The 26,621-nt window shown below is 44.5% G+C and overlaps 1 protein-coding gene across 8 annotated transcripts in view; it reads left to right on the forward strand.

Moving 5' to 3' along the window:
* Positions 1 to 26,621, forward strand: part of col4a4 (collagen, type IV, alpha 4) — a 73,638-nt gene that overhangs the window by 35,948 nt on the left and 11,069 nt on the right. For 7 of the 8 annotated variants that reach the window (XM_082502322.1, XM_082502320.1, XM_082502325.1 and 4 more), the window contains 20 exons: positions 9,470 to 9,625; positions 9,775 to 9,864; positions 11,822 to 11,982; positions 12,066 to 12,138; positions 12,231 to 12,337; positions 13,402 to 13,585; positions 14,621 to 14,689; positions 14,762 to 14,869; positions 14,963 to 15,031; positions 16,664 to 16,813; positions 17,157 to 17,318; positions 17,472 to 17,639; positions 17,845 to 17,988; positions 18,230 to 18,337; positions 18,792 to 18,970; positions 19,760 to 19,823; positions 19,908 to 19,982; positions 20,101 to 20,208; positions 20,291 to 20,398; positions 24,907 to 24,978. In XM_082502322.1, coding sequence (XP_082358448.1) covers positions 9,470 to 9,625; positions 9,775 to 9,864; positions 11,822 to 11,982; positions 12,066 to 12,138; positions 12,231 to 12,337; positions 13,402 to 13,585; positions 14,621 to 14,689; positions 14,762 to 14,869; positions 14,963 to 15,031; positions 16,664 to 16,813; positions 17,157 to 17,318; positions 17,472 to 17,639; positions 17,845 to 17,988; positions 18,230 to 18,337; positions 18,792 to 18,970; positions 19,760 to 19,823; positions 19,908 to 19,982; positions 20,101 to 20,208; positions 20,291 to 20,398; positions 24,907 to 24,978 — 2,355 coding nt within the window. The remainder of the gene's footprint in view (positions 1 to 9,469; positions 9,626 to 9,774; positions 9,865 to 11,821; positions 11,983 to 12,065; positions 12,139 to 12,230; positions 12,338 to 13,401; positions 13,586 to 14,620; positions 14,690 to 14,761; positions 14,870 to 14,962; positions 15,032 to 16,663; positions 16,814 to 17,156; positions 17,319 to 17,471; positions 17,640 to 17,844; positions 17,989 to 18,229; positions 18,338 to 18,791; positions 18,971 to 19,759; positions 19,824 to 19,907; positions 19,983 to 20,100; positions 20,209 to 20,290; positions 20,399 to 24,906; positions 24,979 to 26,621) is intronic. The other variant, XM_082502326.1, reaches the window with a different exon arrangement.

Genomic DNA, 26,621 nt, shown 5'->3' on the forward strand with positions numbered 1-26,621 from the left:
AATTGAGAGGTGGGCAACGACGTCAGGGGTGAGGTATACACCCTGATGGTGATTTGGACTCCGTGATTGTGCCCACCCCCAAGATCCTATATGTATGTGTAATGAGAGTGTGAATAATGTGAATGTCTAAGTTGTGGGATAAAATTGAGGCAGAGGCAGCCAGAAGGGGACAGGGGGGGGGGTAGCCTCCTCTGCACCCTGGTGACATACCCCCACTCCAAGGCCCTGCATGTACACAGGTTGTTGTTCACTCCTCAGTCCACTCGGCTACCTCCAGATCCATCATCGGCATCATGGACATAGGGGCCACCGCCCCAGGGTCCACTGCCTTTACAATCACCTTCTCTACCAACCTTCGGGCACAAGGAATGAAACAACAACCACAGGTCATCAAAATACCCACCAATACAGATAGAGACAACATAATTGACAGAGCAAGCCCCTTCCACTTTCCCTTTTTTACTCTTTTTATTTAAACCACCCCTTTTCAAACTCTCAATTTGTTACCACTCCTTTCTGTAGGCACGGCGATCTCCTCCTAGGCTGCTCTTCTTTCTTCGGCCTTCCAGGTGGACTACTGGTCGGCCCGTTGCACAGGTGAAGAGGTTTATTCTGCCTCTGTTCCTTGACACCTGCGTTCTTTTAAGACGAATTTTCCTCCACCAAGCTCTCGTGTGCGGGTGCACACTGCGACCAGTGGTACCAGGTGTCGCCTTTCCCTTTCAGCTGGACTGCTGTAGCCGTCCGGGCGGTCACCTCATACGGACCAGTCCAGCGGGGCTCCTTCCACTTTCGCTTAATGACCTTTAGCCATACAGCCTTTGCGTCCGGTACCTCTCCGTTCCCCGTGGGTCTCTCACAAGTGACCTGTTTTGTAAAGCTGGACACAAGAGCCTTCAATTCGTTAAAATATTCTGCATGAGACCTGTTGCTTGTCCTGGGCTGCTCCACCGGGACCACTGTCCAGGGTGCTGGAAACTGTCTCCCAGTCAGCAGCTCATAAGGGGTGAAACCTGTGGATTGGTTAACACAACATCTTATGGTCATCAAAGCAATGGGCAGGGCTGCGACCCAATTTAGCCCTGTCTGCGCACAGATTTTAGCCAACTTGTTTTTCAAATTTAGGTTCATCCTCTCTACCTTTCCTTGAGATTGAGGATGATAGACCGTCCCGAACTTATGTTGCACTCCCAACATCCTCTCTACCTCTTGCAAATCTTTATTCTTGAAGTGAGTACCATTGTCTGATCTAATTCTCTTGGGAAACCCATGCCTTGGAATGTAATGATTGATTAAGCACTTAATCACACTTTTCGCGTCTTCACGTTTGGTCGCCCATGCTTCGGGCCATCCAGTCAGAACATCCACACACACCAACAAATACCTCACCCCACCTGGGCCTGTATCAATCATGTCGGTATAATCAATCACGACCTCTTCTCCTGGCCTTTCTGGCATGAGAAACTTACCAGCTTCAGGTTTTACTGCTGGCTTTGGGTTGTGTGCCCCACAAATTAGGCACGTTCTGGCCTTTTCCAGTATCATCCTTCTCAAATCAGGATGCCACCATCGGCACAAATTTCTCTCCATCTGTTTCACTCCCACGTGACCAAGCCCGTGAGCCTCATTCACCTTCTGTTCCGCCATTTTGACCGTTAAAGCGGGACGCCCATCTGGCCCCCTCCACAAACCGCCATCTTGCCAGGCTCCTTTGTTTTCCCACACCCCCTTTTCCTCTGGGGATGTCTCCTCCTGAGCCTGTCCAACTTCTTCCATGCTGTTAGTGCTAACCTCCTCTTCTGGGGTTACCTGCACCATTTGTCTCTGTCCTTTGTAGCCCGCTGCTTCCTTTGCGGCTTCATCAGCTTTCTGATTTCCTCTTGCCACCATACTGTCTGCTTGTGAGTGGCCTTTGCATTTTATAATACTTACCTCGTCTGGGTCCTCCAGGGCCTTTTCCGGTTCCTCCATTTCCTTTTTGTGACAGATGGGTGCATTAGTGGCCGTTCTGAACCCGGCTCTCTTCCACTGAGCCAGTTCCACATGAGCTGCTCCAAACGCATATGCTGAGTCAGTGTAGATGTTCACTCTCATGTTTTTAGCCAACCTCAGGGCTCGAGTTAGGGCTATCACTTCAGCTCTCTGGGCCGACTGTTGTCCCTCAATTTTTCCTGCTTCTTTCACCTGAAACTCAGTTCCTACTCTGCAGACTACTGCATAGCCCGCTTTCAATCCTTCTTCATCTCTGTGGCAGCATCCATCTGTGAACCAATCCTCAGCTCCAAGTATGGGCTCTGCCTTCAGGTCTTCCCTGATTTTTCCTTCAACTTGGGCTTTCTTAATACAGTCATGTGGTTCTCCTGACCCCATTAGGTCTGCCATATTTATTCCTTCATGTGTGAATATCAAATTTGGCGCCTCTAAAATTTTGCTCAACCTTTGTTGCGTCAGTGGAGTCATTGTGAATACCTGTGAGTTCACATAGGCCACTACACTGTGTGTGGTAAGCACTTTCAGTGGGTGTTCCCTCACTATGTGTGCTGTTTTCTGAATTATCTTTGCTACTCCTGCTGCGTGTTGTGTGCATGTGGGATGCCTTGCTTCTGTTGAATTTAATCTTATGCTGACATACATAAGTACATCCCTACCTCCCCCTTTTTTCTGAAACAACACACCATTCACAACTCCCTTTGTTTCTGAAACATCAAGATAAAATGCCTCATCATAGTTAGGTGTGGCCAGATCTGTGGCTCTTGACAAATCCTGTTTTAGCGAAATGAACACTGTCTCTGTGTCCGGCGTCCAAGGCAACTCAGCCTTCAGATTTCGGACACCAACTTTCTTGATCAGGTCCCTTAAAGGGGCAGTTTTACCCGCATAGTTCGGAATGAACTGCCTGCTGTAACCTGTCAAGCCAAGAAAGGAAAGCAACTCCTTCACAGTTCTTGGTTTTGGATGTGTCAGAATTTGGTCCCTGTGTGTGTTCATTAACCCCACTGATCTGTGTGCAATCACCCGGCCCAGGAATGTTACCTCTGGCCGGACCAACTGCAGTTTTTCTTTGCTCACTTTGAAGCCACACTCCGCCAATCTGTTCAACACCACGAGCGATGCTGCCGTACAGGCCGCTGCTGACGGGGCTGCAATAAGAAGATCATCAACATACTGTATTAATGTACAGCCCTCTGGCAGTTGACATGGGGACAATGCCTCTTCCAACACCTGATTGAAAATTCCTGGTGAGAGTGCAAAGCCTTGTGGTAGGCGTGTGTACCTAAATTTCCGGCCTCTGTATGTGAAAGAGAAAATGTCTCTGAGTGACTCGTGCAGTGGGAGACAAAAGAATGCATTCGCTAGGTCAATACATGTGAACCACTTTTGGTCCCCAGTAATTTCGGTCAGAGCCGTGTAGGGATTTGGTACAGGCACAGTGTCAGTCCTCAGTATGGCATTTATTGCTCTCAAATCATGTGCCATACGGTACTTCCCTGTCCCATGTTTTTCCACTGGCAAAATAGGTGTGTTCCAAAATGACCATGAGGGCTCAAGCACTCCTGCTTTCCACAGCCCTTCAATGGTTTCAGCTATACCTTCTTCTGCTTCAGTTTTGTGATTATATTGTGGTCTGTTAATTGGTATGTCAGACTTCAGCTGGAACAGGACAGGCGAACAGTTAGCTAAACCTACATCTGTGGGCCCTGCGGACCACAAAGTACCAGGCAATTTTGAGAGCTCAGCTACTGCATCAGCATGATCCATTCTTTCCCTGCCATGTATTCTGGAGATTTCTTTATGTTCTAAGATCACTGCATCGTTGGACAAACAAGTTATGCGATATATTTTACATTTTGGTGCATACCAGACATTTGGAATTTGGGTGCTTTGCCAGCATGCGTTGTCCAGCGCCCGCTTGACCATTGGTCCCAGATCTCTTGGCCCATGACCCTCGTGGACCGCCAATGTAATGTGAGGGGCTGAATCCTCTCCCACATTGTACCAAGGCAGTTGTTCATCCGTAAATTTCACAGCCGCGGCCACACCTTCTGGTCCAACATAAATGTTATGTGTTTGCACATTCCACGTCTGTCCCTCAAGATCAGACTGGAACTGTTCCCGATAGATATCGTTATCTTCCCTATCATAAAAGAGTGTAACGTGGAAAGGATCTCGCGGGGGGGAATAGACGGCCAGGCTCATTATCCAGGGTTTCCATAGCTGATAATGTCTCAAAATGCCTTCTTCCACTAGCCTCCCCCAGTAGATTTCGGCAGTGGGTTGTTCAGAGTTCTGGACTAGATATTGAGTCTTTGAAGGTGATCCCAGTCACGGGAATTCTTTTCCTCCAGGCAGAGTAACAATCAGTCCATCTGGTGAGCACATGATTGTGGCTCCCAGTTTCACAAGCAGGTCCCTGCCCATGAGATTTGCAGGCACCTGTGAGGACACCACATATTGGTGTTTCAAAGTCTGTTTTCCCAGCTGTGTCAATGCTGGATCTGTCAATGGCAGTGTCATTGGAATCCCGGAAAAGCCTACCACATTAACTGTGTGACAGGAGAGTGTTGCACTGTCTGGTGTGTCTTTCAGTGTTGAGTATGTTGCTCCAGTACCCACTAGGAAGGGCAATTCAGTGCCTTCCACGGTCATTGACAGCATGGGTTGTGCCGTCCCCACGCTGTTCAGTTTCTCCGGGCTCCATCAGTATTGCTCCCCCTCCCAGCCCCAGTCAGCTACTGGGTACTGGGCGGCTGGTGCTGCATTCGGGTTTGGAGCTTGATGTGCTCCCCTGTAAGCAGCTCTTTGTCTTGGGCCTCCTCGTGCCTGGGGTTGATAGCCTCGCCTCTGATAATTTCGCTGCGATACAGGGCATTCTCGGGACCAATGTCCTTCTGCTCCACAGCTGTAACAGCCAGTCCAAGACACATTGTTAGGATTCCCTGGATTCCGAGCCCTTTGTCCTCCCCTCACGGATCCACCACGCCCTCTCTGCGGTCCACCGGTCCCCCAATTCCCTACTGGTTGACGCTGCCTTGGTGCATTGACGGGCCAACGGTCATCAGGGTAGAGACCCGGATCCTGATCTGGCCAGTCAGGCACAGGATCGGGCTGAGACCTTGCCACCATTATTTTCCTTGCGCTCTCTTTATCCTCTTTCTTTCTGTCTCCTGCTTTGTTTTTTGCTTCTGCCAGCTGCAACTTAACCAGCCACGCCTGGACTTCCTCCAACTCTTTCTTTTGTTTGTTTGCCAAATCCTGTTCCTGCTGAAGTCTGTGGGTCACATGTCTATCCCACTGCACCGAGTCTGCAACGGCAAAATCTGGGTTCTTTTCCAAGTCAACTGCAACCTGGTTGGGCAGCCCTGCCAGCACTGCCGAACGAAACCACGCTCTACTTTCACCCTCCTTCCCCGGATGTATTCCTGTTCCTAACAACCATTGTTCCTTTGCTTTAGCTAAACACTCTCTGGGTGTGTTTTTGGAATCCCAAATAATTTTTGGAATGGCTCCAGAGTTAGGAGTTGGGTACTTCTCCCGGACTGCATCTGCTAAGTCATTCTGCACCTCATGATATTGCAGGTCATTTGCATATCTGGTTGTTTGAGCTATCTGCTCTACATCTGCTAACCCACCACCCAGCATACAACGTCCGGCCAAAGCGCGAAAATCGCCCAGCGCTAATTCTTCTCCTTCGATCAACGCGCCCAGCCTTCTCAACCAGCTAGCTCCTCCATCTTCGTCCTCCTCATCGTCTTCTTCTTCTGATGACGTCGCACGGTCTTCATTCTCCTCTTCTGGCCCTCCCTGCATTACTCTCTGCTTTATAACCTCCAATGCCGTTAATGCCTCTATGGACGCACGTAGGGCCTCATGCATTTGTCCATACACTTCTCCTTCAGTTTTTAACACCAAGCTCAGAGGTATTTTATCACCCAGCCCTTTCTGTTGGGATGTAATAAGTTTGCTTACCTCAACCTCCATTGCTTGGCACTCTTTCTCTGCTGCTTTTAATACTCCAGGGGAAGCCAAACGAATAGCTTTCTTAAGCTGTTCAAGCTGATCCTTCAGAGGTTTGCATCCCCTTTTCCCACTAGGTGTCGCACCCGAGCTGTCAGCCATTCTCTGAAACACAGACTTACCTCTTCCAACGGCGTTGGTCGACTCCACCTTCTAGGTCTAGGTCACCCAGACACGCTTAACTTTCGGTTTCAGTCTTCGTCTCGCTGTTCTCGCAACCACTGGCTCCTCTTCCCCTGCTCGGTGACACACAAAGTTTAACCCAGCACTTTAGACGCTGTCCTCGCGTTCTCAAGCGTTGACACTCAATCAAAATTATTCGCCCTCAAAGTGTTAATATATGACACCAGCAACCCTTATGCGCAACGCGCTCACCTCCGTATACTTACCTCTCCAATAGTTCCTCGGATTAGTGTTTTCCGTTTTTTCATTTATTTTAAACCCATTAACGGCGCTGCGCGTCCCTTATATACTTTACAGCAACACACCCTCAAGGGTCCCTCAACTTGTCCCGTACTAATAAATCTAAAACCAAGAAATCACCTTTATGTCATTATGTCAAAGCTTTCTCCATGTTGCACAGCCTGCCACAGGTTTAACAAAAAAATCGCTGCCCGAGAAGGCTCCCACATATCAAGGTGGTCGTTCTCACAAATTTCCAGCAGACCCTCAAATAAACAAAAACAACGACCCAGGCAGGCTTCCAGTTCAGCCTCCTCAATTTCTATGCACACCGAAAACTCATGGGGAGATTCTTCTGTCTCCCCGTGTCCTACACAATTCACCTCCAAATGATCCCCTACAATTGAAATTTCAGTGTGGAATGACGCAGAGATTAACATTTCCTTATTTATTTACTATATGTAACCTGAATTTTTCTCTCTCTTATCAAATAACAAAGGTTATCTTTAAAATTTGTTATTGAACTACTAATTAAGTTGCTTTTTATGGTATCAGTGGTAAACTACCCCTAAAAAGTCCACTTTATTGCGTGTTCATTGAGTTACTTCTATTAAGGCTATTTAACAAGTTCAATTTACACATACTCATTAATCTGTCACGCTTATTAGTGGCTCATGGTTACTTAAAGCCTATGTCTGACTTGACCACAGAGTTAGAGCATCATTCAATCCTCTCAGGATGACCACTCCACTTACTCTGCATCCAGTCAGCTCATGAATTAACAACCCTTGCAGACTGTAACCCTTTTATTTTTTGTTTATGCCTTCAAATCCACCTTAAATCTTCTTACCTAAACGTTGGTTTTAAACACAAACAATTCTTATATTCTATTTTGAAACGCTGTCACCATTCATATATTTACAATGTTATTATTTACTAAGCCAGCATTTTAATTGCAGACATTTATCCACATTTGCAAACAATAGTTATAGAGCTGAATAACACACAAAACCGAAAGCATAGTCCTCTCATGCGCTCTGCATCAGCTGCCTCATTTGCATGCACACACACTCTCCATCTAAAAATGGCAGCAGGCAGTCAGTGCATTGCTGACTCGACCCACAGAGATCTTTTTTTATTACAGAGACGTCTTATATTTACAACTGCACAGATTTTAAACGTTTTAACACCTATCGAATTTCGACAAATTTAAAAATAACCGCCCAGCGGATAAACTCCCTGAGTTTTTTGCGATCAATTCACCAGTATCTGTCCAACAGTTTCTGGCCTCATCTCTAAACTCCCTAACTCAATTTAAAAGTGTCCAACACCCAAGGTCCAACCTTTGCTGCCCAAAAAAGCGCAGATACCGTTCCAAACGGTAAGGAGACTCTAACTCCTAGCTTAATTCCAGGCTGCCCTGTACCCCACAGTTAAGCCACACTGAACTATCCCTCTTCGCCGAGAGGTCAATGTCGCGCGTCCACGACAAGGAGGGAGCGTAACCTCCGGGCTCTGCGCTTCCTACCAGTCCAACTGGCGTTCTTGAGTAATTTATAATACTTTGGAACAACAGTAAAACACCCAACCAAGTGTAAGACTGAAGCAGGTCCAACCTTATAGCCAAAAAATAACCAAATTCCCTAACCTACTAAACGGTCCAACCGCATTCAATCATTACCAGCAGTCCAACTGCTTTAAATCCTCAGATTCTTATCAAAATCAAAACAGACATGCACCAGTAACTTCAGTGAGTAGACTTAAATTTTATCATGTCCAATTTGGCACACTTTGGAAATAATTCAACAGGTAGTGCCTTACCTTTTGGATAAGCCGGCTTATGCCCACTCACTTCAACCACTGGAATTCATGTCTGCCCGTCTGACCACCTCGGACCACCGCTCACACCTCCACTTTTCTCCCTTACTCAACCACCGGACGAAGCCCCCAAATGTTAAGATTCAAGAATTGAGAAAGGGTACAAGAGGTGATCGAAAAATAACCACACTGGTCCGGCCGGGTGAAGTCAAACGAAGATTTTAATTCACACGTGGGAAGATCACTGAAAACAGCAATTGATCTTCAACTTACTAAAGCACAAACAATTATTTTATAACATCAGGGTTTGTTTACTGACGCCCCTTCATGCGTCACAGATACATTTTATACATAGATCAGATCAACATCATCATGACTTTTCACCTAGAAAATCATCTTCTATTTTCATGGCTAGCCCTTCCTGTCTACCTTTCAGTTCTTGTCTTGTTCCTCTTTCTTGCCGAGACACCAAGAAACGGTTCCTCTTTTACCAAGACAATTTTGCAGTTACAGCCAAACATCCTCTAAATAAATCTAATTTAAAGTGTGTGTGTCACAACCTCACTCAGCCTCGATGTCACCTCTCGCACTTCTGACCTTTTACCAGACCAGAGGCTCACTGAGACTATGTGTATGTCTTCTACTAAATAAATGTTTTAATCAAGAACCCCTACTAAAAGCTTAATACAAGAATGACCTGATATAAGTGTTTTGTAAGCATGTATTGCAATTCCTTCTATGTTCTAGTTTTCCCTCAGCATGTATCACCTGAACAGTCACGTCAGTGAGGCTTAAAACCTTTAAAGAACCTGAACATCAACTCAAATAAGCACAGATATGCAATATGTATAAAATAGTTATAACTGCACCTGAAATACAAAGTTAACATCATCATAAACATCTTAAGGCCATCTTAAAGCTATCTGTTACATTGTTAAAACAATGATCATACTGCAGATTATATTATGCTGGTCAAATACTTTTCTGTTCATCCCCACAGGGGCTTGGGGTGAAACGGCATTTCGGTGCGCTGTACACTGCGTATACTGGACAATAAAGACCTCGACTCTTGAATCTTGAATGAATCTTAAAGTTGAGCTACGGTGATTCAAGTGTCATGGTTAGATTTAAGGTGGTATGAACTTGATTAGAGGCAGCATAGCGGTGCTGTGGTAAGAAGGATGTTTTCTGCTCATGTTTAAGGTAGTATGATAGTTTTTGTTGTTTTCTTCAGGACTGCCGGGAGTTGTAGGTCAGAAGGGAGTTCCAGGATGCAAGGGGGTCAGAGGAGATCCAGGTCAGATCTCTACAGAGAAACCCACACCTGGAGAACCTGGAAAACCAGGGCGCCGTGGATTCAGAGGACATAAAGGACAGCAAGGTGTTCCAGGTACCAGACAACAGTGTTTGTCTCTTAGTGTTGTACACCTGTAGGTGCCTGCAGGGTCAGACTGCAGATATTAACAGCAGGTATGGGATGTGTCACTGTCCCAGTTGATTTTTTTTCTCAATAATCTGACTTCCTGTTTGTCTTTAAAGGTACCTACTGTCTCCCTGGAGCCTCAGGACCACGTGGGGACCCAGGTGTGCTCGGACCCACGGGGTTTCAGGGCTCACTGGGAATTAAAGGTCAGTTGTTGGAGACATTGACTGAAATTGTGACTTTTACACCAGTTAAAGGTTTAGAGGGTGGAAGACTGATGAGCTGCTTTTAACCTTAATGTGAAATATGTGCACACTCAGGCCACGTCACATTACCACAGTTTGCGTTTGCTAAATGGGGAAAGAAGAGATTAAAAAGATGAACAATGCTTTTGGCTTTTGTCCCACGATCAGTCAACAGTTTTGTTACGGTACCAACACCCCTGTCCACATTATGCTACGTTAATCGTGCAGCGGTCATTTTATAAACATCAACTGACGAAGTAATTTAAAAAAGGCAATCTGACCTTTTAATGCCAGAAACCAAAGGTATCATCACCATGCTAAAGTCATCACTAGCTGTTTCCTTTAGGTTCTCATTGTACTTTATCCAGATGAGTTTTATTGGATGAAACTTCTGGCTAATGCTAACTTACCAGCTAACCATTTCCAGCTATGAAGAGCATAACCTTAACTTGCTTCCTCACTCATGTTGTTGCTGTGAAGCCTTAGACGGTACGTAGATTTAGCTTTGAGATGTCACCCACTGGTGTGTTAACCCTTTAAAGCCGGTCAGAGCGGGCACGCTCCATTTTGCGCAACTACTTTTAAATCCCAGTAGCTCTGCAACCATGTAAGTTAGCGCAATAATTTTCTTTGCATATGAAACCGGAGGAGTTGTACTTACATCTTATGCCATCAGCTTGTCCTCGGTCACGGTTTCCTTCCACATAAAGCTTTGCAAAAACTGCATAAAAAGCACTTGCAGCAACAAAAACATAATATTCCAGAAACACGCTTTGCCGATCCGATCAGCTGTTCGTAACACTTCCTACATTGGCGACGTCCGCCATGACCTGCCCGAAACCGGAAGTGACGTCATTTTTGCGGAAATGTAGTTTCTTTTTACCATCAGGGCCTCATGAGCCTATACTGGTGTTTTTAAAAGTTTTCTTTGACTTTATGACTTCCTGTGTCGTTTCTGGGATGCTGAGGACTCATATTGCACTGCTGGAAATAGTTTATTTTGATGCACATGCTGTTTTTTTGCAAATTTGCAGTATAATATTTATTTTCGTTTTTCCTGCAGTATATAAAAATTGGTGTATTTCAAAAATAAAACTATGAAGACACTCAAAATAAATTTCCTGTGGTGGGAAACTATTTTGTGCAACTTTTTTCTATTTACAGTAGACATATGTTAACAAAACAAAAACGATTTTCAATTTTTCTGTAGTTTATTGCACTTTTTTGAAATTTATGTAATTACTATGCACTTAATGCATACATATTATTAAAATATAGACTGTAATGCTTGTATTGATGTATAGCAACTTGAAATGCTCCCAGAAATTTCGCTACAGCATGTAAAAATATAATATAAGCTCTGGCGGACTTGGTTCTATGGTAGGTCTTAAAGGGTTAAGACTTCAGCTGAGGACTTCACGGTCTCCAGCACTCGTCGTATTCTGATTGATCTATCGATCTGTGGCTGACTGACTGATTGTGAAACCGCACGCTGTGGCTAACAAATTGTGACTGAGGTATTAACCAATGAGCATGCTCCTAAATAACCTTCCTCTCTTATTCTAAGAATGAGCATAATTTATAAAAACAGACTTAATGTTTTGTTCAAAATGACCTCAAGAGTGAGTTTGGAAATGTGTACTAACGTCTTCAAAGCGAGGGGGCAGAGGGCACTTTTCCCATACACTTCAATACAACTGGAAGTCTTTTGCAGTAACAGGTGTCGCCACCTTCAGCTGTGTCCGTCTGTTATACTGTCTATAGCGAAGACATCCTATGTTGGCCTTAAGTAGAGTCCATGTTGCCCGGACAGCCAGTCGTAGTGACGTTATTAATCAATCAGATCGTTTTGCTAATGTTTGCTGGAAGTGCTCAATAAGGGTTAGAGATCGATCGAACCCTAATTTCTGTGTTTTAGGTAGTTGTGGCAGCTGTTCTTGTGGCCTTCCTCTTGTACTAAGAGGTGCACCTGGCCCTAAGGGTGACTTGGGATTTCCAGGCTTCCAAGGATCCTCTGGACCCACAGGTCCTCGGGGAGAGTACGGTGTTCCCGGAGACACAGGAGAGACTGGTGAGCAGGTAAAGCAACTGAGCAACAAGGTCAGAGGTCATCTGAGCAGCCACCACTGCTCTGTTTATTTGACTGATTGCTTTGTTTACAGGGTCGGGCCGGATTGCCGGGTGTCAAAGGCTTTAAAGGACAGAAAGGAGATTTAACAGTGGAGGATATCGAAGGTGAGTCCCAGTCTGTGCAGCTGTCTCCCAGCACACTTATTATTGACAGTAACATCAACATAACCTCCTGTGAATGTTGCTCCTGTCTCCAGGTGAGAAGGGAAACAAGGGACAGCGGGGCCCTGCAGGCAGACAAGGGTTCCCAGGAAGAAGAGGACAGACTGGGCCCTCAGGGGTCCCTGGAAATCCCGGTTTCCAGGTCAGTCGGGTTAGAAGATAGGAGGAATGAGGATTGGAAGATGTTGTTCAAGACGGGAAAGAGCGAAATATGAGAAGCAATAATGTGAAAGAGTTTCTCAGCAAGTAGTTTCTGTTTCAGATGTAATGAGATGATGTTCACATTACAGCTCACTGATCATGTCTGCGCCGCTTTTCCTTTTGAACGAATGTTTATCAGAATCCTCCGATGGTCAGTTTAAGAACATGTTTCCTGATTGCAGTCCTGTGACAAATTAAGTGGATCCTTGTTGCTTTTATAGGAATTAAGAGAAGTAAATGGCAGCCAGGTGCTGCTGATCAAACGCACCGGTTAACTGATACTTACCAATCGTGAGCATCGTTATAAAAGCAGAATCTTCTAGCAGCTAGTCCGAAGCATTCAGGTGTGCGTTAACAGAAAGCAAAGGAAAGACGTCAGCAGTGATCTTACAGACTAAACTGTTGCTCCAACCTAGGAGAGGTTATACAGCTATTTTCAAACAAGTCCATCATTCTGCAGTGAGAAAGATTATTTACAAGAGGGAAACATTAAGACAATTTTCTCAGTGATGGATGTTCCAGCAAGTTCATCCCAAGATCGGACCATTCGATGCTCAAAGAAACGACAGAAACCTAAGAGCTTTGCCTCACATTCTGAGACACTACAGGCCTCGTTTTCAATTTTAAAGTTCATGACAGCACAGATGGAAAAAGACTGAACAAGTTTGGCTTGTTTGGAAGAGTTTACAGGAGAAAGCCTGTGGACTAAGTGGACTATGAGCTCCTCTGTATACCAACGTAGTCTAGAGTCAAATGTGAGGCCATCTATCCCGAAGCTGAAGCTTGGACCAAACTGGGGCATCAACGGGACAATGATCACAACTGTATGCCAGAAAACACACTGACACCACATCTGTTATATCCATGAATCTGTTTATAACTTAAAGTTGAGCGCTGAGAAATGTGGATGACAAACAGTGAGATAATCAGAATGTCCCTGTTTTGCAGTTGTCCTGCCATCAGTCATGCTGTTCTGTCTCTTGACCTCAATTTGTCTGTTCTTAGGGGGAGAGTTTTTTCAGCTTCCCTGGAGAAAGGGGCCTCAGAGGAACTACAGGGTTAAAGGGATATTTAGGACCTCCAGGTCCCCGAGGACCAGATGCAGATGGAGCTGTGGGAGAACGTGGACTCCTTGGGGATCCAGGACCTACTGGATCCTGTGGCCCCCCGGGGTTAAAGGGGGTTAAAGGTAAGAATCGTTGTTACGAAAAACGTTTGGTTCTCACTTTCTGTGGATTTTACCAGAGTTTTGCAGCTGAATCCATATATACGGTTCTGTTTTCATAGGACTGACCTGAACATTTATAACACCTGTCCTCTTAACATCTGTCAGTGCTGACTCCTTTTAAGGTCTAAGTCCGGGTTTGAGTAGAGTATGTTTCTCAAACAGGATGATAACGTAACATCCGTTGGTCATCTGTGACTCATCGTTTAGGGCAGGGGTGGGGCAGGATGTGTCCTTGATCCATCACAGCTGATTTAAATGGCCAAATGACCTCCTCAACATATCTTGAAGTTCTCCAGAGGCCTGGAAATGAACTAATCATTTGATTTAGATGTGCTGATGCAGGGTGAGATCTAGAACCTGCAGGACACCGGCCCTCGAGGCCTGGAGTTGGACACCCCTGGTTGAGGGTTTGAGATTGGTTTTGTTTTAGAATAAAACACTTGATACAGGCAAATTTAGGAAACTAGATTGAAGTTTCAGACATTTCTGCTTTTGAATTATTCTATTGAACGTGTTTCCAGGGCAGCACGGTGGCGTGTTGGTTCCACCCCCTGACTCTGACCTGGTCTGTGTGGACTTTGCATGCTCTCCCTGCGTCTGTGTGGGTTCTTTCCGGGTTCTCCGACACGCAGTTAGTTAGGTTAGGTTAACTGGTGAATCTAAATTACCTGTAAGTGTGTTTGTCCTGTGTCAGGCTGGTGACCTGTCCAGGGTGTACCCTGCCTCTCGCCCCTCTTGTTTTTCCATTTAGGTTTTCCAAACAGGCAGAAATGAAATAAAAAGGAGTCAACTTGAAACCTGTGGGTGTTTACGGTGACGGCCTGAACTCAATATTTTGGAGAAAACCAAACTTAATCTGAAAATACAATTAAATATAAATGAGTTGAGGGGTTTTCTTCAGCACTGAGTACTTGTGAAGTTCATAGGAACACTTTCATTAACCTTTTTAGCCAAAACCTTCTAACTGGTGTCTACTTAACCCTCCTCTTCCTCCAGGTGACCCTCCACCCTTTAGACCCATAAGACCAGGTGCCCCTGGAGAGAAGGGAGACCCTGGAAGTGCAGGTAAATTTGATCTGTAACATCTTTATGTTTGCCTGTTTACAGTACTTCCTACTCACCTCTCTCACCTTTCAGGCTACACAGGTTCCCAGGGTTCTCCAGGTTTTCCTGGTGGCATTGGGTCAGATGGACCTAAAGGAGACAATGGGAAGGATGGACTTCCTGGAATACCTGGGAAACAAGGTACCCAAGCAAACCTTCCGCTTCTGTATCTTCGCCTGTAGGTTACATGAGCAGAAGAGTTGCCTTTAATTATTTCCCCTCCTCCTCCTGTAGGACCTCAGGGTGTCACTGGAGATTATGGAGATGAAGGACCTGAAGGCTTCAGTTATGATGGAGATCCAGGTAAGTTCCACAATGCATCAGCACAAACCAGATCTGGTTGATGCTCTGGCTGGTCTGGATACCAATGAATTCTGGAGCAGCTTGTTTCACATCCAACTGTGATCTTGAACTTTGTTCGCCTGGCTGTGGAGGATCTCCAGAAAGTATCCTGAGCGTTAATAGTCAGTTTTCACTGGGAACCACATGGCATATTCTGGAAGCCGAATGAGTTTGTTCCGCAGGAAAAGAGATAAACCTCATCATTCTCAACAGGGCCTGGTTCCTCAATCAACTTAAATTCCCAATTAACTCTAGGATGAACTTCTACGTACCTTCTACAAGGTTAGTTTACAAAACTCTGGGAAGCAAACGAATTCACAGAGATGTCAGAAATTCCTTCAGAAATCTGCCCCGACCAGAAGGAACTCTTCCAGCCTTTCTGTTTTCACTGCTGTGCAGCAACGACCAGCAGAATAATTTGAACAGCTTCAATGGCCGAAAATTAGAGGCTTACTGGTAGGAGTGGGTTTAAAAGATCGATTTCCCCATTCAAATTCTCGATTTTAGTGTGAATAAGGTGAATAAATATCAATTCATTAAATCCTGAATTGATTTTTAAATATAAATGTATTTTGCCAGAAGTGGCAGCATCTCATCTTGAAGCTCACAAAACTATTTCAACAACAGATAAAACGGCTAAAAAGAGAAGCAGATAAACGGATTCTGCACAAAGATGTAAACGCAGAGCGTGGATCGTCCACAGACGCCGTCGGCGCTGAGAGTCGACGGCTCACAGATCCTGAAGCTGCAGGTTTCGTCACTCTGACCAACACTGACTGAACCAGCAGCAAAAGAAGATCAAACTGCGCTTCACGTTTGATAACCATGCTCATGAGCTCCCTCTGACTTTGGCTGCTGTACTTCCTGCACAGCTCTCTCTCTCTCAGCACTCAGAGACCAGTTTACCATCAAATCTCTGCTTCCTGCATTATTCTCTGTTTATTAGCCACCAGTCTGCTGCTGTGTTCAGTGCTGTCGGCCTCTGACAGCAAAGCCTCGTCTCTGCTGTTCAAACTGAACGAATGGAAACAAATGACTGCTCAGCTGTGTCTGTAATCAAACCTCATCAGGTCATGTTCACATGTTGATTCATGGTTTGCTTCAGTTTTTGATCGACTGCAGAATATTTTTAAGGTTTTCTGCTATAAAAAGCCAGAACAGGAAAACCTGCTTCATGTTTCTCTGTTGGATCCTCAGTTACACCTGCTGTGATGCTCACACCTCTGATGAAGTCTCAGTGTCAGCTTTGGTTTATACACGGATATGAAACATGGATGTGTGCTGATAAATCTTTCTAATAATAATATTTATGTCTGAGTTAAAACTTAATTGAATCGAGAACTTGTGATTCAGAATTGAATCAGTTGTAAAAATCAGTGATGCCCTGCTGGCTCCGTGTTTCTGTCTAGTTTCTAACTTTTAAAAAGTGCTCGTTTTAAGTTGCACCCAGTAAAGTCTAAGTCGTGACTGTGATAAGCATCCTAATCTACAATTCCTTACTCTGTTACTTACCTCTGTGGTGGCAGAAGGTTTGGACTTTAAACCCAAACCATTATGAGCTGTTTCCAGACTGTTTAACTTTATGTGCACCAGGCTCTCCGGGACTTCGAGGCTCTGCAGGTCTCAGCGGACCAACAGGAGACTCTGCTTTTGGGCTCCCAGGCTCTATTGGCTTTCCAGGGACACGGGGCCCTCAAGGACCCAAAGGAGTGCCTGGCGACCCCGGCCAACATGGTCTACCAGGTGATTTACATCTCCGGCTAATTGTACTGATCCACGACATCGTGCTCTGGGAGGTCCATTTACTTTGTATTTTCTGTTTTGCATCACAATTTTCTGTGTACAAGATAGCGAGATAAACTATGCTGTGGTTTTACTGCGTGTAAACATATCCCTACCATGTTTAGAATAAAAGCACCAGTCTTGATAACAGCATTTTTAGCTCACCAGTGCATTTTGGTTAAGGTTCAGTTAGCATCCAGCCATTTGTATAAACTCTTCAGCTGTTTGCAAAACCCAAATTACAACTGGTGGATGATGCTGAGTTAAAGAAAGGACACTTGAATCTTTTCTTGTTTTTGTACAGGCATCGGTGGTCTCCATGGATGTCGTGGAGCAAAGGGTCAGAAAGGAGATGATGGAGCCCCCGGTATAACTGGCTGCTCAGGACCCACATCGAACCGATGTGATCCAGGAAAACCTGGTACCATGGGCCAGTCGGGCTTTCCGGGATCTATTGGAGCCCAAGGTAAACAAGCTCACTTTATTCACCCGGCAGCTTTTAATGTTATTAGGTTTCACTTAACTTTAGTTTCTTTGGTTATTTTGCTTTTTATCTTTGACAAATGTTTTTTATCACAGTAGTTCCAGTAAGTTCTGACTATGATGTCATCACTTTCAGGTATTTTTGGGGATAAAGGGGAGATCGGCAGCGTTGGTTCTGAAGGAATTGGCCGCAAAGGCTCTGTGGGTGCATCAGGACTTCCAGGTGTCCGTGGAAAGCCTGGTTGTCAGGGCCCCCCTGGACTCAATGGAAGCTCGGGACTTCAGGGCACTGGTGGTCCAAAAGGTGAGTCGTACATATATCCTAACCACAGACTGATTAAGACACTTGTTTTATACATGTACGATTTCATCACAGGTTTAAAAAGATCGTAAAGATCCTGCTCATTTGATCTATGACCTCACTAAATATTATGCTTATGGCCTCAGGCTCTAGTTCCAAGTCTTATTGAATAAAACATGATCACGAGACAAATTTTGACATGTTTAAGGTCTGACTGGACCCCGGGGCTGGGAGGGGGTGCCTGGGAACCCTGGAGAGCCTGGTGTCCCCGGAGATCCAGGCATGACTGGAGAGAGAGGGTTCAACGGACGAGATGGTGGTCAAGGAATCGAAGGGCCAAAAGGACAGAAGGGTAGACTGATACAGAGTGATACACTACAATGCTACTGCAGTACCACATATCTTTACAGTAACATTACAACCAATTGCCACAATTCTACCACAGCACTGTTACTGTGTTCCTAAAGATTACTGCTATTACTGTAAACATGCATTAAGTGAGACTTCCTGTCATTTATGAGGAAACATGGATGTTGACGATCCAGCTAATTCGAGCTCACCTTTTTAAAACATTTCCCGCGTGTCCCCTGCAGGCTTTCAAGGTCCAACAGGCCCTCCAGGACCAACCAACTACATCCGCATTAAAGGAAAGACAGGAGACCCAGGACATCCCTCCACTGTTGGATTTACTGGACCTCGAGGTCAGAATGATACTTTGTTGCCAAGCGGCAGTATCGTGGCCTGGATTAAGCACTAATTGATCAGAAAGTGGAAGGTCACCTGAAAGACTTAGAGTTAGACATAGATGCCACTCACCAAAACTGGAGCTCAGACTTCTTGGATGGTCGGTTAGTACAATTAAGTGCACAACAGCCATATTATTGGTCGGATAATTGGATTTAAAAAATCCCCCAAAAGGCTCCGTCAGCTCAAACAGTCCAGAGGTCCAGTTAATAAAGAACTCTTAGTGCAGTTGTTATGAAGGAGGAAATTATGGACAGAAACCAAAACACGTTGGGTATCGGTTAATTCTTTACTTATCTCAATAAAGAGCGTGGAATCTTCATTTCCCACGATGCTTTGGAGGTTCTGTGTGACAGATCGACTTTGTCCGCACTGAACTTTCTGATTTCCAACATTTTTTTTTCACTACAGGAAGCAAAGGTATGCAGGGAGCAGCAGGCAAGCCAGGGCATCCAGGGTGCGACGGACCCCCGGGCATTGTAGGACCCCCCGGGCCCCCTGGACCCTGTGGCAAACAGGGGCCTGCGGGACTCCCGGGACTGAAGGGGTTTGAAGGATACTGTGGCTTTCCCGGAAGCGTTGGAGATCCAGTAAGGCAGCTGAAGACATCACTCGACTGACCCAAATTAAAAGCTTGATGAAGAAAGTTGCAGAAGCTGCCCTTTATCTCGATCGCCATTTGTGGTGCATGTGAAAGCATTTTGTAGTCATTCATCAGACTTGCTGTGTACTTGCACCTCGGGAGTCATGGTTAACATCCTTAGGCTGTTTGTACCTTCGCCTTTTTATTAAAGAACCAGATATCCAGATGTTTCTCGTATACATTGATGATTTAGGGCCCAAGCCATGCTGCCATCTGGGCCAACCAGGGTCACCTAAGAGGATAATAACATGGATAAAAAGTCAACTACAGCAACTTTTTCTTCTGTATGAAAGAATCAGAATGTTTGGATGCTCTCAGCTGCGACTCAGGATATTCAAGCCCAGCCAGGAGGAAACTGTTTTTAAATGATTTTTTATGTTTACGTATTTATGTTTCTGAGCTGCTCACAATCATAGGTGAAGATAAATCTGGTAAATCAAAAGCTTTACCTCAGGCCTCGGTTCTCCTCCTGTGGTCCAGTACAGTGCCTACATTACTGCTAACATTCCAGCAAATAACTTTATAGTTAAACTCTATTGTTTGGGGTAGCAAATGACTGAAAAGGCCATTTAGTTTACAATAAATACTTGGGAAATTAGCAAAAAGAGCACTCTTTGCCTTGAAGTGGTCCTTGAAGTGGTGCACAGTAAGCTTTTCAGTTTAAGACTTTGATTTGCTCAAAAAATGTTCAGAAAGAGTTGCAGGAAATATTGATCTGTTAATTTTGCGATTGCAGGGTGACAAAGGATGCTCAGGGAAACCTGGTGAGCCTGGTCCCCCAGGATGTAAAGGTCCCAAAGGTACAAGGTCACCCAGTCATGGTAATGTTTTTCATGTGTTCCTTTGTTGTGCAGGCTGTAGTGAAGAGTGTGCTTGTGTTTCAGGTAATAAAGGGGAGTCTGTTGGTTGCCCTGGTCCAAATGGAGAAAGGGGGCCTCGTGGAGACAAGGGGCACCTAGGTGATGATCTGTTTCTGGCTGTGCAGCGTGAAGTTTGATGTTTGAGTTAAAAGTAACCAGAGTAAGGAAAAAACAGGAGAATGAATCAGGTGTTAATTCCTGTTTCTCTTCCTCTCAGGACCTCCTGGATCTCCTGGAGATCCGGGAGGGTTGGGTTTTACTGGGGCTCCAGGAGAGAAAGGATCCAAAGGAGAGAAAGGACGCCATGGAAACATCGGTCCTGGAGGTACATAGATGTATTTTCAGTGATAAAGAGTGTATAACTCATTGGTTATCCATGACCTTATTAAAACTGTTTTCTCTGTCAGGTGTGATTGGGCCCCCAGGTCCCAGGGGTCAACCAGGTACTCCAGGTATTGAAGGTAAAAGTGGGGGTGATGGTCCTCCAGGACACGAAGGCTACCGAGGACTCAAAGGTTAGAACCTACTTTAAAGTCAGTTACTTTCCAATTTCAAGTAACGAGGATTAAAGGACGGTTAATCTGGAGCCTTTAGTTTTTTTAACATGCGTCAGGTTGCTGATTCGGCGCTTCAGAGGTCGAGATAGAGACTGTTCAGATCAAATTTCAGCTGTAAATCAAGTCTTTCTTCAGCTTTAGCTTTAGCTTGAAATGGTACGAAGGGAAAAGTGGTGAACTGCCAGAGGTTAAAAAAAAACGAAGGTTACCCAAAGCTGAAAAATGATGTACATTTCAGAATTATGGAGGTTGATCAAGTCTTGAAAGCTGATGCTACCAACTAACTCCAGCTACAGCCCCCTCTGTCTGCATAAAGCAGTGCTGGACACACTGTGGTAGCATTCACTCGTCAGCATCAGCTGAACAGTACTGTACTGCAGAAAGTAGTGTGATGCTACAAAAACGGTGAGAAAAAGGAAATTAACAAGAGAGACAGACCATCATAGAAATGCAGGTCTGTCCTACAGAGAGACTGCAAAGAAAGTCAAGGTGTCAGCGAGTCCAGTTTCCTTCAGCATCAAAGGCTCAGAAACAAACTGACAGGAAGAGGTCTGCAGACCCACAGACACGAATGAATCAGACACACGTTTCTGAGAGTTAACAGCTGTGTGACGGCGGCTCACAGGACAACAGCTTCAAGAAGCGAAATAGTGGTCGTAGTGAGCAAGTCTCAGTTTCAGCTGTGAAGAGAAGACTTCGAGCTGCAGGTTTGACGGGACGAGCTCCAGAAAGAAAGCCAGACGTCAGAATGAGACAAAGAGGCTGTCTGGGCCACGATTAGACTACTGAAGGCTGGAAGAAGGTTTTATGGACTGATGAATCAAATATGAAATCTTTGGTTCATCACGCAGGATCTTTGTACGCTGTCGAGTAGGTGAAAGGATGGTACCAGTGTGTAGCATGGAGCATGGAGGAGGAAGAGTGACGGTCTGGGGCTGTTTTATCGAGCTGGTTTGGGATGAACTGGACAGAAGAGTGAAAGCAAAACAACCTGCAAGCCACCATCATGGGACCTTCTGCTACAGATGTGGGACAATATTTGATGTCTATTGTAGAAAGACCACGGGTGTGTTCAGCTGTTAGATCTGAACTTATTTACACCAAAATTGAATATTTTGGTGTAAATAAGCCAAAGTGTGATGTCCACATATGTGGACGCCAGGTCCTAGGAGGTTAAGGCATGTGGAGCATGAAGTCACCAAACTCCAGCCACCTTCAGCTCTTCACTATAGAAACTCCAACGAGCTGTTCCTCTGCAGCAGAAAAATAAGTATCAGGCTAGTTTCACGAGGCTCTGTAGGTTGTTAGGCGGGCTTTTTCTAACAGCAAAGAAAGAACATTTTTGTTTCTAAATGTGCTACAGGTATTTTAAAAACACAAGAACAATGAATTTAGATACAGCATTTTAGAGAGTTTTGCACGAATTGTACTGACTAGAGATGGCACGATACCACTTTTTTATGTCCGATACCGATATCATAAATTTGGATATCTGCCGATACCGATATGAATCCGATATAGTGTTTTTTAATCAACAAAACTGTTTTTTAAATATCTTGCTGCATTTTGTATAAGTTCATACTCAAGTTAAAAACAACAACTACACTAAAGCTATTCTGTTATACCTGTATGCAAAAAAAATGTTTCATAGTTCAGCAATACTGATCAATCTAATAAACTTAAACCTACACCATCCTCCCTATTCTGGTATTTTAAAGAGTACTTAGCATAAATATTAAGCAACCTAACTAATAGGGTTCCAACTCCCAGCAACAACAAAAATAAATAAATAAAAAATAGGGAACCACCCCTCACGCTCCACCTCATGATGCTTAATCGACGTAATCAACCTTAATTTGATGCAGTGTGAAAAAAAATGCACAGAAATCAATTATTTTTCAAGAAATATTAAATAGATTCAACATTTTTCTTCAACAAAATTGCAGACTGCACAGATGGTACCTTCCCAAAGGAAAAAGTACTATAGCTTACTAGGGTATATATATTAGACTTAATAGTCACTATATACAGTAATTGACTTCTATTCATTTTGCATCAAATTAAAACTTTGGGTGTCAGATAATTATTTATTAAAAGCTCGACATTCTAAATGAGAATAAGAAAGAAAAGTATGTCTTTGTGCCCCCTTTTCCCTGTTCATGCCCTATCGGCCCCCCTGGCTAAACTTTGCTAGATCCGCCCCTGCACAGTTACCAGCGTCAGCTACGTAGAAAAAGATCCTGGTGTAGAAAGAAATATTAAATAAATTCTAACAACAGCTGATTAAGCTTAAACGTGCTGCTGTTGTTCAGCCGCTGGTTTCCTCTTTCTGGGGCCCGTTCTTCGTACGTCGCTTACTACATCCAAGATCAAATGACACATCCAAGATCAAATCATCGCGCTAACCGTGAGCTCGCTAATCCGGTTCCCCGAACACACCTGCTGTTGACGATTACTACAGCTGGACGCAGTAATGTGACATCACTGGGTGTCGTAAAAGGGGCTACGCATCGATAGTAGAAACATTGATCGGCAACCCGCTGATTGGTCGGCGAAAATGTCGAAGGGGCGTGCTCGGTATTTTCCGGCAGCAGAGCAAGAACTCATGAGTGAGGGATTACAGGAGTTTCAGAGTTTAATTAAAACGCAAGAGAACACTGCAAAGGCTGCAAAAGCAAGGAGAGAGGGCTGGCAGAAAGTTGCTGACAAATCAAACTCGTAGGTAATTTAATAATAATAATAATAATGGATTGGGTTTATATAGCGCTTTCCAAGGCACCCAAAGCGCTTTACGATACCACTATTCATTCACTCCCACATTCACACACTGGTGGAGGCAGCTACGGTTGTAGCCAGGCTGCCATATCGCACCATCGGCCCCTCTGGCCAACACCAGTAGGCGGTAGGGTAGATCTATCATATGACACTATATTGTCCAATATCATATGGCATTATATTATATTATAATATGTTATATTATATCCCCTTTCACATTAGAGCCACAACAGGACCCACAAGAACATGGGAACAAGTAAAAGTGGAATACAGGAGTATTCTACAGAATGGTAATATTTATCTCTTAGATTGCTTTGCGTCTCTTGGCAAGGTAATACTGGCCTGTAATACTCTGTTAGTTTGTTCATAACAGCAACCAAGAAAAGGGCAGAGGAAAAAAAGACAGGTGGTGGTCCTGCACCCCCTCGTCAACAAGTTGGTTAAGTAAATAATACCCTCACGGGAATATCGATATCTCTCTATGAGCACACTGTCGCGCTGAGCTAAAGGATCCTGTCTGTCCCGCAATATACGCTGAATTCTGAGGACTCTCCTTATCAATCTTGCACCTTCCACAATGGGTTGGTTGCGTATACGGACAGGACATGGCTGCGACAGGCTTCCCAAATCCACCTTCGCTTTTATAGCCGTGGTCTCTCATCTTGATTACATGAAGTAATTTACAATTACTACTCTGAAATATGAATTACATCTGTAATAATCACATACATGTAATAGAATGTTAATAGTACATTTCCCTTTTTTAGGAAATGACCTGTATGTATCTGTGTGACATCAATAAAAGGATCAAGTGCTGCATTATCTTTAGTTACATTGATAATATGTATTTATGGTGAAACAGTGGAAAAATATTGCTGTTGCTTTCGTATAAATGAAGCGGACATACCTGCGTGGCCGCGATCTAATCCTGTTTACATAAAGTAAACCTGCTCCCGAGCAGGTTTACGCTTACGGCTCTGTTGCTATGACAGCAAGTCCCGGATGAGCTTCGGGGAACCGACTGATCCAGGATCACGCGAAATCGTCAACAATCTAATCCGGCTAACCTACTTAGCGAGGTACGAAGAACGGGCCCCTGGTGCAAAGTGGGCCAAAAACAAACAAGAGACACGGACTCACGACAGAAAAGCTGATCAGCTGATCGTTAAGCAGTTTCATGATTGAAGTAGCAGCAAGAAGAGGCAGTCGCTCCATATATCGCTCGTTAAGCTTAACGCAGGAATGCTTTACAAACATTCAGAGATGGACTTACACACTTGCTTTACTTCTCTCGGGGATAACTTTGTCGGAGATGAAATGCCGGGTTGCTAGCGAAGCTCCAAATGCTATCCAGACCACCGACAGGTCCCGCATGCCACAGCCGCTCTATCACGTGATGCATACTGCTCCGACGTGCTAACGTTCTGAGGTGAGTTACGGCGTATTGCAAGTTTTGTGAGGTGCTTTCGTGATATTTAATGGATCGGATTACATTTTTTATTTTTCTCCGATATCCGATCCAGTAATTTAGGTCAGTATCGGACCGATACCGATACGTAATATCGGATCGGTCCATCTCTAGTACTGACTGTAGCAAAAAAAGAGGAAACAAAAAGAAATATCCACAGACATTGTGGGTCCCTCAGATCTGCAGAAACAGTGTGTGAGATGGTTTGGTTTTGTTGTGCCAGGTCCTCCTGGACCGCTGGGACTTCATGGACTGGACGGACTGAAAGGAGAGAAGGGGGCCACTGGGACCAGAGGTACAGGTGTACACACACACACACACACACACACACACACACACACACACACACACACACACACACACACACCAATTCAATTTTATTTATAGCGCCAAATCACAACAACAGTCGCCTCAAGGTCTTTATATTAAGGTAGTAATGTCGACCCTACAATAACACATACAGAGAAAAACCCAACAATCATATGACCCCCTATGAGCAGCACTTTGGCAACAGTGGGAAGGAAAAACTCCCTTTTAACAGGAAGAAACCTCCGGCAGAACCAGGCTCAGGTGCGAGAAGGAAGACAGGATAAAGACATGCTGTGGAAGAGAGACAGAGGTTAATAACAGATATGATTCAGTGCAGAGAGGTCTGTTAATACATAGTGAGTGAGAAAGGTGACTGGAAAGGAAAAACTCAATGCATCATGGGAATCCCCCAGCAGCCTACGTCTATTGCAGCATAACTAAGGGAGGATTCAGGGTCACCTGGTCCAGCCCTAACTATATGCTTTAGCAAAAAGGAAAGTTTGAAGCCTAATCTTGAAAGTAGAGATAGTGTCTGTCTCCTGAATCCAAACTGGAAGCTGGTTCCACAGAAGAGGGGCCTGAAAACTGAAGGCTCTGCCTCCCATTCTACTTTTAAATACTCTAGGAACAACAAGTAGGCCTGCAGTGCGAGAGCAAAGTGCTCTAATAGGGTGATATGGTACTACAAGGTCATTAAGATAAGATGGGGCCTGATTATTTAAGACCTTGTATGTGAGGAGCAGGATTTTGAATTCTGGATTTAACAGGAAGCCAAAACAGGAGAAATCTGCTCTCTCTTTCTAGTCCCTGTCAGGACTCTTGCTGCAGCATTTTGGATCAGCTGAAGGCTTTTCAGGGAGTTTTTAGGACTTCCTGATAATAATGAGTTACAGTCGTCCAGCCTGGAAGTAATAAATGCATGAACTAGTTTTTCAGCGTCACTCTGAGACAGGATATTTCTAACTTTAGAGATGTTGCACAAATGGAAGAACGCAGTCTTACATATTTGTTTAATATGTGCGTTGAAGGACATGTCCTGGTCAAAAATGACTCCAAGGTTCCTCACAGTGTTACTGGAGGCCGAGGTAATGCCATCCAGAGGAAGAATCCAGACAATCCTGCAATTTAACTAACTGGTGTGTTTCATACTCCAACAAAGTAATATATTAACATTTTACACAGAACATTTTTCTTTACAATGCAATAATGCAGTATGTGACATTACTTTGTTTTTTCCCTAAAATGGTCCCCGTACCCCCCACCCCCATAAATGAAAGCATTTCTCTGCAGATGATCACAGATCAGCCTATAATTAGAGATCCATTCAAAGACAGCTGGGTCAAGCTGAATAAAAAATGTTGTTGAGGTGGTCGTTTTCAACATTTACATGGGTGTTAAAATCACCCACAATATTTATTTTACCTGAGCTGAGCGTCGCATTCAACAGAAACTCTGAGTAAGGCCCAGGTGAATGATAGATAACAAAGGATAAAACTGGTCTCCAGCTAGGGTAACCAAGGCTAAGAGTCAACCCTACGTGTGATGTCCACATATGTGGATGCCAGGTACTAGGAGGTTAATAAACTGGAGAGCAAGATTGCTGCCACTTCTCCTCTTGGGCAGGTCCGT

This window comes from Aulonocara stuartgranti (assembly GCF_965226115.1).
Source record: "Aulonocara stuartgranti genome assembly, chromosome: 14".
In the NCBI taxonomy this organism is placed as follows: Eukaryota; Metazoa; Chordata; class Actinopteri; order Cichliformes; family Cichlidae; genus Aulonocara; species Aulonocara stuartgranti.